The sequence below is a fragment of the Gymnoscopelus microlampas genome, assembly GCF_963454915.1.
Source record: "Gymnoscopelus microlampas genome assembly, chromosome: 20".
Taxonomy (NCBI): domain Eukaryota; kingdom Metazoa; phylum Chordata; class Actinopteri; order Myctophiformes; family Myctophidae; genus Gymnoscopelus; species Gymnoscopelus microlampas.
This window is the reverse complement of record NC_139957.1, coordinates 40,069,570-40,079,569: the sequence shown is the minus strand read 5'-3', so window position 1 is coordinate 40,079,569 and position 10,000 is coordinate 40,069,570. Positions and strand designations below refer to the sequence as shown.

General features: G+C 42.2%; 1 protein-coding gene across 1 annotated transcript in view; it reads left to right on the top strand.

The window, feature by feature from the left end:
* The window catches only part of LOC311036128 (MAM domain-containing glycosylphosphatidylinositol anchor protein 2-like), a gene marked incomplete at both ends in the record, with an annotated part of 96,060 nt that overhangs the window by 57,072 nt on the left and 28,988 nt on the right, over positions 1–10,000 (top strand). Inside the window, 3 exons of the mRNA XM_084044652.1 lie at positions 1,416–1,724; positions 5,266–5,481; positions 6,075–6,200. Of these exons, the coding sequence (XP_083900778.1) occupies positions 1,416–1,724; positions 5,266–5,481; positions 6,075–6,200 (651 nt within the window). The remainder of the gene's footprint in view (positions 1–1,415; positions 1,725–5,265; positions 5,482–6,074; positions 6,201–10,000) is intronic.

The following is a 10,000-nucleotide window of genomic DNA, read 5'->3' as shown; positions in this document are numbered from 1 at the left end:
AGCAATACACCTCTTAACCGCTAGGGTCGCGCAGTTGAAAGCATACGGAGAAAATGACCACTGATTGGATTAAAATGCTTTTTATTGAACAATACGGAAGATACGGATACTTATGAGGGCCCGTACATGATTGTAACATCGGTGGCCATGGGGTAAGTACTTTATATTTTAAATCTGAATGTGTATGTAGATGTCGAACCCCAAGTGTGAAAGTGCAAAGACATTTTTTGTCTAGTGGCTAGTGTCTAGTGGCGGTGCGGGCTACGGGGACGGTCTTGAATGTGAGTGACAGGTGCGTCACAGCGTTTTTCTAGAATCCGCTGGCTGCAAAAAACTGTGGCCGCGCACAACCTGCGTTTAACAGCGCCCAGCCAACTTTTGGTGAGAGCGCGCCCTAAGTCTTTTTTTTTTTAGTTTTTCAGGAAAAATAAAAAACTGATCCAAAAAAAAACTATATGATATTTCTTAATAATTTCACCCAAAACGTTTATAAAAAAATATTAAAATAAAAATAACACTGTCTGTAAGTTATGTAACGTAAGAGATTTAAATAGGTTTAAATAGGATTACATCTGACTTAGGCAAAAAAAAAATCCAAAAAATTGCCTAAATCAGTAAATAATTTGGCGTAAGTCACAAAACTATGTGACTTAGGCCAAAACAATAGCCTATTTTGGCCTAAGTCACACTAGGGAGTTAGGCCATTATACTAAAAGGGGAGTGAACAGCATGATCCTTTTCAATTAGGAGATAGGCGATTTTACCAGAGGTGGCCAGTGTCATGAGGAGCTGACTTAGGCAAAAATATAATTTTCCTCAAAAAATGACTTAGGCCATTAGTTTAGCAAGGTGACGATTTTGAGTTTTCTTGAACTGTGTACATCATACTATAATTCTAGTAACCTCTGTAGTGGTGGTGAGTACGTGAGTGAAGACACCCGGTTCTCCTCACTGGCTGGACCAATTGCTCTGATTTTGCACACAGCCATTGACCATTACCATCTGAACGCAACTGTGAAGCCCGTTTTTCAATTTCATCAAATCTCAGCTTCTTATTAGCGTTTTTCTGTCAAACACTGTCGCCATGGTTACGGGCCTGCCCAGCTATGGGACGAACTGCCTCCCGGGTTGCCAGATCATGTGCGCATATCCCCCCACGGATGCGCTGCGCCGACGGGTATGGTCTAGTACTACTAACAAAAGCTGCTATATGTATTCAAAGATTTGCACAAATGTTCAAGATTAAAAAAAAAAAAAAATAGCAGATCTACAAGCTGGTAGAGTGGCACTCGGTGAATAGAAAGTATCAAATAATGTTATAGCTGATAAAATGACACAGTTTTTATCCGCTCTCTCTCTCTCTCTCTCTCTCTCTCTCTCTCTCTCTCGCTCTCTCTCTCTCTCTCTCTCCCCAGCGTCTCCCAGTATAAGGGTGCCGGTAGACGACCCCCTGGTGGTGAACCCGGGTCAGACGGTGACCCTGCCGTGCGTGAGGTCAGGAGGGGAGCCCACGCCCACCCTGAGGTGGCTGAGAGGAGGAGGAGGAGGAGGAAGCGGCACGGCAGCAGAGGGGGAGGAGCTCCTCCTCCCGGAGAGGAGCGCCGTGAGCGGCGGCACGCTCACTCTGCCCGCCGTCACCTACCAGGAGGGCGGAGCCTACAGCTGCGTCGCCACCAACAACGTGGGCAACCCCGCCAAGAAGACGGCCACCGTTCTCGTACGAGGTCAGCTCACACACACACACACACACACACGCACACGCACGCACGCACGCACGCACGCACGCACGCACGCACGCACGCACGCACGCACGCACGCACGCACGCACGCACGCACGCACACACACACACACACACACACACACACACACACACACACACACACACACACACACACACACACACACACACACACAGTGGTGGAAAGTAACTGAGTACATTTACTCAAGTACTGTACTTAACTCATCTGCAATTTTTGCACGTATGTGCATATATACATACAGTATACAGTACATATACAGCGACAGTTTTTCAGAAAACTCTTAGGATTTAGAACATTTTTGTACATTTTTGAAAAATCGGGAAAGTGTTTGAAACCCTCCCACCCCCCCATGTGGGGACCCCCCTGGGCGTCCCGACCCACAGGTTGAGAACCACTGTTCTAATTGTGTACCAAAACAAATGCTCCTCTCTGGAGGACAATAAAGAACGGATCACAATCTAGTATGCAGATTTTTAGCTGATTTGACTTATTTGCAAAACTTCAACCGTTGTGGGGTGGGGGGGGGGCTGTGGGTTTGGTGTAAACAGACACAGACACAGCTGCAGGTAGGTGTGAAGCAGGAATATGCGTTCTATTCTGGGACAGAAGATGAATGGATGCAAGTTCCTCTAATGCACTGATTCTCAGCTCTTTTTTTTTTGTTTTTGGGCCAGAGCCCGTCCTCCTAGCCAATATATCCAGCCCCCCCCCCCCCGCTCTACACCCAATTAAAATTGAGGCTAAGTTTCTGCTCTGAAGATTCATGTTTATGGATGAGTCTGTGTTGCTTATATAATTTGTATAAAGCGTCCAAGCATCCAGGGTCCTGGTGAATCATGACCATAAAACGTTTGATTTTGTGAAAAAACCTTTTTGAAAACGGCAAAACAAAGGGTATTTATTAAATATAGTATATCATATGATCATTTTTAAAAATCACAGAAAAAAATGCTTTATGGTCATGATTCACCAGGACCCTGGATGGCTTGATTCTAGGCTTAAATTAATTGATATAAATATTTTTGGAAATGTCAATGGGAAAAATGCATTGACTATCTTGGAGTGGAACCAGAAAATGGCCGCCACTGCTATGCCCTATAGGAGTATGTGTAGTGACAAATATCACCCTCCCCACGACTCCATTTTTACAATGAAAATAATGGATTTTAGCAGTAGTAGTACGACAAGGTATGCATTAGGGCTTAATAAGTGGTCAGGGTAATCAATTCATTCGATTAAAAAAACAAATCAATCAAATCAATCAATCATATTGTTTGTTAAAAGAAAAGAATGATAAAATGTGCTGTAATTGATATATATCTATAATTGTTATCAAAATTATCAATAATTGCCATCCTAAACTTTAGATAGTGAATAATGCACAATGAACTTTGGGAGATTTTAACTTTCTATTTCTTAAACAGAGGAAAGTTAATTCCATCTCTAGAGAGAGTTTCTTGATAAACAAGGGATAAACTCGTTGTGAGTTTCTTGCAGGAAAAAGTCCCAAAATGCAGCGTCATGATGTATCAACCTGGACTCATCAGAACAGGATGACCTGCAGTCTGACCCTGTGGTTCACATCAGGAGACCAGATGAATGCATTTATTTATACGCATATGTAAGCGGTTTTCAAAGAGTGGGCTCCGGGGACTCCCAAGGGTCCTCGAGTGGGGGTTCCAGGGGGTCCCCACGTAAATTAGTTAACCCATTATAAGACCTGAGGCCGATTCTACAATACAACAGTTTTCTGAAAAAAAACGTACAGTATGTTACTATATCGCTAGGTTCTCCAACTTTTTCATGCCAAGGAGCCCCAAAATTATATGTATTTGGCCGCAGACCACCATGTCAAAATATTTTGACATGGTGGTCCCCCCCCAGTAGCAAAGATTTGAGTAAAAAATGTTCGCTTTAAAAATATATTTTATATGTTATATTCAAAGATTTGCACAATGCGCAAAGTGACGCTATGAGCTTGTAGATCTGCTATTTTTTAATAGCTAAAGTATAAAATAATGCTTTCTAGCTCAAATCTAAAATGACACGGATGCTTTCCTGTTCCAAATGGGTTGATACTTGGATGGCGCCGGCCTCTTCCCTCTTAAAATTAAGCTTCTCCCGTTCTTCGTTCCCTTTAGCATTTTTGCACGTTATAACCCTGCCTTGTTGACGATTTGTCCCGAACATCTCACCAAGTCCTGCCTATTACTCACGGAGTCTGACAGACCCTATACCAGAGCCAAACTTTGGCTATTTACCTACCTGCAGTATATATACCTACCAGCGTGATATAACTGTGAGAGTGACGACACTAGCGTTAGTCTCCCATTGTAAGTATGGAATGCGGAGGTTCTCTTTCTATGTCAATGAGGAAGTTCCAATGTTTGGAACTACAGGAGGCAATATCCCGCTTTGTGGCGAGATGAAAGCGTGACGCAACTCTCTCTATATACAACACTGATACCTACTATAGCCAGACTTTGGCTATTTTACATGTACATATGCTATTTTCAAAGGGATTTTCATACATTTTTTAAAACCTTGTGAAATGGGACATTCTGCACAATTACCACTTTGACTTTTGGTGCCAATACTTTTGTTAGGTTCTTGGTTTGCCTATGATTCTAGATGACTGAGGCACTGCACTGCATTTCATGTATGTGTCTACCTTGCTTACTTAAATGCAAATATACATCTGCAAGCTCAGAACGAGCGCTTTGAGCTTGTAGATTGTAGCTATTTTCAAAACATGTTTTTGAAAAATGTGGACTATTTAATTGATAACGTTTTAACAACACACAATTTGTATATTGGGGTCCCTGGCACATAATATTTTCGGATAGGGGTCCTTCACATGAAAAGGTTTGTGAATCACTAGCATATATGACACTTAAAGTATGTGGATAGTCGCGAGGTGAGTTTATTTATTCATGTATACAGTAGCACACTTCATGTGCCTTTCATAAAACATTAAAGGAGCACTTTCACCCATTTTCTTCATAATTGGTCTTCACTAATGCTCACTATAACTATATTTACCATTTACCATTTATAAGATGGCACCATTTCTGTCTATTCAGTCTGTCTCTCAGAGGAGGGCAGTGGACAGTTCAGAAACCCGCCTACCAGTGACATCATTGGTAGGCAGGTTTGGTCATTTCAAACAAGATACAAAAAATGTAAACGTTTTATTAACTCTTTGACTGCCGTCGACGCGTTATCGAGTCAATTGCTAGTTTGTCCACTTGGCCATCGACTCGTTAGACGCGCGTTTGTAATTATTGTTATTTTAGAGAAGATCACGGTCTAATCTTGAATCCGAAGGGAGCAGTAAAACTGTAGCACAAACGGATACGGAAATAATGGATTTAACGTCATTCCGTTCCCGTCGACTCCATGTTTGTAGTTTTTTTTTCCCTCCAGGTTTTCCGGATCCCCCAAACCCCCTAATAATGGTAACGTTCTCCTCGTCCCCCTCCGTCCCCGTATCCATCATCATAGGCCTGCGCAAGGGTCGCTTCTGGATCACGCCGGACCCTTACCACAACGATGACCACATCCAGATCGGCCGCGAGGTGAAGATCAGCTGCCAGGTGGAGGCCACGCCCCCCGAGGAGCTGCGCTTCGCCTGGCTGAAGAACGGCCGGCCGCTGCGCAGCTCGGAGCGCATGGTCATCACGCACACGCCCGACCCGCCGGACGCCTCGGCGCCGCTGGGTATGTAATGGAATTTTTTCAGATGTTACTTCAGCCCCGTAACCATGGCGACAGTGTTTGACACAAAAACGCTAATAAGAAGCTGAGATTTGATGAAATAGAAAAACGGGCTTCACAGTTAAGTTCAGATGGTAATGGTCAATGGCTGTGTGCAAAATCAGAGCAATTGGTCCAGCCACTGAGGAGAACCGGGTAGCTTCACATAATCACCTACTCCCACTACAGACAGAGGTTACTAGAATTATAGTAGGATGTGCAACATTGTTTTCTCACACAACTGTACACAAACCAACATACAGTGTAAGTGTATACAGGGTATCTGCACATTTCTAATGTTGCAATTTGATGACTTTTAAGACCTTTTTAATAAAATTATCAAATATTACGCAAGAACGAGGCAAACATTGTGAAAATGGCCCTTTTTTTACACCTAGGCTCACCTAGGCTTTTTATACAGTATTTACGTTGCGACGCGTTGTGAGCTTGTAGATCGGCTATTTTCAAACATTTTAGTACTTTTGCTTTTGGTACTTTAAGTACATTTTCATGCCAATACTTTTGTACTTCTACTCAAGTCAATTCGTCCACCATAGGTGCCACCAGCCTGGACATCATCGACCTGAAGTTCACCGACTTCGGTACCTACACCTGCGTGGCCTCGCTGGCCAGCGGAGCCATCCCGGAGGTCAGCATCGACGTCAACATCTCCTCCACCACCGGTAAGGGTTTCTTCATGTTGTTATCTATCGTTGGGCTGCAGTGGTGTAAAGTAACTATACGTACGTTTACTCTAGTATTGTACTTAAGTACAATTTTGAGGTATTTTTTACTTTGCTGGAGTATAGGCAATTTTCAATTGCCTATACTTTTTTACTTCTCCATTACATCTCAGGGGAAAATATTGCACTTTTACTCCACTACAATTATTTGCTTTACTTAATTACTTGTAACAGAGTTCTTCTACATTGCAGTATTGATGCTTTTACTAAAGTGAAACATTTGAGTACTTTTTCCACCACTGACTAAAACTATGACGAAAAATGTTCGTCGACTAACTTTTTTTCTCTGACAAAAACGAAATATAAACTAAGCTATGATGACTAAAACTAAGACTAAATATACTGACAATGTCGTCAACAAATAAAAACTAGATTAAAATACTAAACTATGTAATATGAATATTTCCAACCTTTTGTGTTTTTTTGTAGCCTGGTAAACCCTCCCTCCGGAAATCTCATTTCCATTTGATTTCAGGAGTGAGTCTGGCATGAACGCCCATTCTGCAATATTGGCTGTGGGCTGGAGTTGGGCGGGAGTAATACCGTTGACTGACAACCCCTTCAGCCAATGATCGTTTTTCCCCTTCAGCCAATCAGCAGTTCACCAGACTAATGTGACGCAACGGGACTTTTGAGACGGCCATGCCCAAAATAGGTCGCTGATAGGCTCGTCCGTTTGGCGTACACATCCAATATTGCAGAATGGGCGTTCATGCCAGACTCACTCCTGAAATCAAATGGAAATGAGATTTCCGGAGGGAGGGTTTACCAGGCTAGTTTTTTTGTGTGAATCCTGAAAAGTAACAGTTTTGGACAAATGAGGTTTCCACCCGACAGCGACGATATACATTATCTCCCTAAAGTGTGTGGTTCTGTCAGGACAACTCATGAATGGATAGATATTTTTATTGAATATAAAATGAACAATATATGTCATGACAATGACAAATGACTTCTACTGTACGACTTTAATAACTGAATGTATTGAACTTCTGACTGAAGTCGCCTGCACTTGGGTTCAACTCTTCACTCCAGCACAGCGTGGCAGGTCCACCTGTTTCCCCCCCCAAAAATAGGACCCTTAAGGGCCCGACGGATAGAAGAGTGGAGTGGGCACGTCAAAACCCGTTGACGCATCCTTCAGAGCTCGCTTCTATTTGCAATCGTTGACACGGGGCACAAAATACAGACCACTAAAATACAGTGTATAATAGCATCAGAGCGTCAACGAGTTCAACTTGTATTGCTGTGTGTGTGTGTGTGTGTGTGTGTGTGTGTGTGTGTGTGTGTGTGTGCGTGTGCGTGTGTTTTTTTATTGTTATTTATTTACCCAGGGTCGTAGCTGAGCACAAGTGCTCATTTTCTGCATATATTTTCCTGCATATAGACTCTCCACACACACACACACACACACACACACACACACACACACACACACACACACACACACACACACACACACACACACACACACACACACACACACACACACACACACACACACACTTTTTCCACCACTGGTTATTGTTTGTTATGTGAAGAGGACCACAATGGAAATAAGTCCTTGGGCTTTATTGTGTTTTTTTTTTATCCTCTGTGACGCTTTGACTGTATGTCGGGAAAATGCTACTGTGCTATTTTTTATGTAAAATCACCATATACAATCAATAAATCAATCAATCAGACTAAATTGAACAAAAAAAGAGGGTAAAAATAATTGGCTACTCAAAAAAGAAGAAGATAGGGACTCTTTGATGGTTGAAATTCTCGCACCTTCAATGTGAACAAGGACGCATTATTGAGCGGAGCGTCATTGACTGAGCATTGAACGTGTTATTGACCCATGGTGGAAAAAGTACTCACATTTTTTACTTACGTAAAAGTATCAACACTGCAATGTAGAAACACTCTGCTACAAGTAAAAGTCTGGAATTCAAAATCTACTTGAGTAAAAGTACAATGTATTGGCATCAAAATGTAGGCTACTTAAAGTACCAAAAGTAGAAAGTACTCATCATGCAGTAGATTGGCTAATTGGCTAATTGGCCGAAATGTATAGTGGGCTGAAGTGGGTAATGGATGTTTTGTAATGATAATCAAAATCTGCAAAGTAACTAGTAACCAAAGTTTTCAAATAATTGTAGTGGAGTAAAAGTATAATATTTGCCTCTGAGATGGTGTGGAGTAGAAGTAAAAGTATTGAAAATTGGAAACACTCCAGTAAAGTAAAAGCACCTACAATTTTTACTTAAGTACAGTACTTGAGTGAATGTACTTAGTTACTTTCCACCACTGTTATTGACCCAAGCCTCATTGACCCGACCCGAGCGTCAATTGACCCAAGCGTTATTGACACGCTCTATCAGCGTTGTTGGTCTTAACAACAAACAGCGTGTGGTCTGGCGCGCTGTTGGCACATTGCTACGTTAAGCACCGTGAGAAAGGTCAAAGAGCAGCTGTGCTTTGGACACAAACCCCTAAGCTGTTCTTAAATCCAGCGCAGTGACAGCACAGATATTTACTTCCCTCCAGAAGAGAGGAGGCAATCAAAATCCATCCGAATTCAACACAACGCTCATGTTCAACATGGTATATAATATATATGGTGGTTCTCCCCAAGGGGGTCCCCAAATTATTGTATTTTGGCGGGGGGGGGGGGGGGGGGGGGTCCCCAGATGATTAGCTTAATGTGCAACATTGTTTTCTCACTCAACAGTAAACAAACCAACATACAATATAAGTGTATACAGGGTGTCTGCACATTTCTAATGTTGCAATTTAATGACTTTTAAGACCTTTCTATTACGAAATTGGCCAAATTATCAAATATCACGCAAGAAAGAGGCAAACATTGTGAAAATGACCGATCTACAAGCTCACAACGCCTCGCAGCGTGAGGCGTTGTGAGCTTGTAGTTCGGCTATTTTCTCAATATTTATCTGGAACCGAGTCAAACTAAATGTAATGCCAGTTCAAATATGATTATTTTGTCGCGGCCTGAAATGTTTGGGAACCCTTGGTATGGATGACATTTGAGAGAGACTCACCATTGAGGTTGAATTAATGATCGGGGACATGTTTATCCATAATATATTGGACAGGGCAAGTGCATGTTGCCGACAAACCATTTTTCAAGCACTTTCTATACTTTCAAGATTTTTCTATTATTTAATAACGATTATTATTATTTTGTGCGATTAATTTGCATTAATTGAAACTGCAGTTGGTGTTATGAGAACATGCACACACAGAGAGCGATTATAACGAGGCGATTAATTCCATTAATTTTTCATAACAACCCCAGTCAAATGCGCTCATTTGACCAGAGACGGACAGAGTGTGTGCGTGTGTGTGCGTGCGTGCACTCTGCGTGTGTGTGTATGTGTGAGAGAGAGAGAGAGATAGAGAGCAGTGGTGGAAAAAGTACTCAGATGTTGTACTTTAGTGAAAGTATCACTACTGCAATGTAGAAACACAGTTACATATAAAAGTCCGGTAATCAAAATTTACTTGCGTAAAAGTAAAAGTAAAAGTCTGGTTCCGGGTCCCAACCATAGTCTTCTCTCTCCCTCCATCTCACTATTCCTCTGTGTCTCTCCCTCTCTCTCTCTCTCTGTCTCTCTCTCTGTCTGTCTCTATCTCTCGCTCGCTGTCTCTCTCTCTGTCTCTCTGTCTCTCTCTCTCTCTCTGTCTCTCTCTCTGTCTGTCTCTATCTCTCGCTCGCTGTCTCTCTCTCTGTC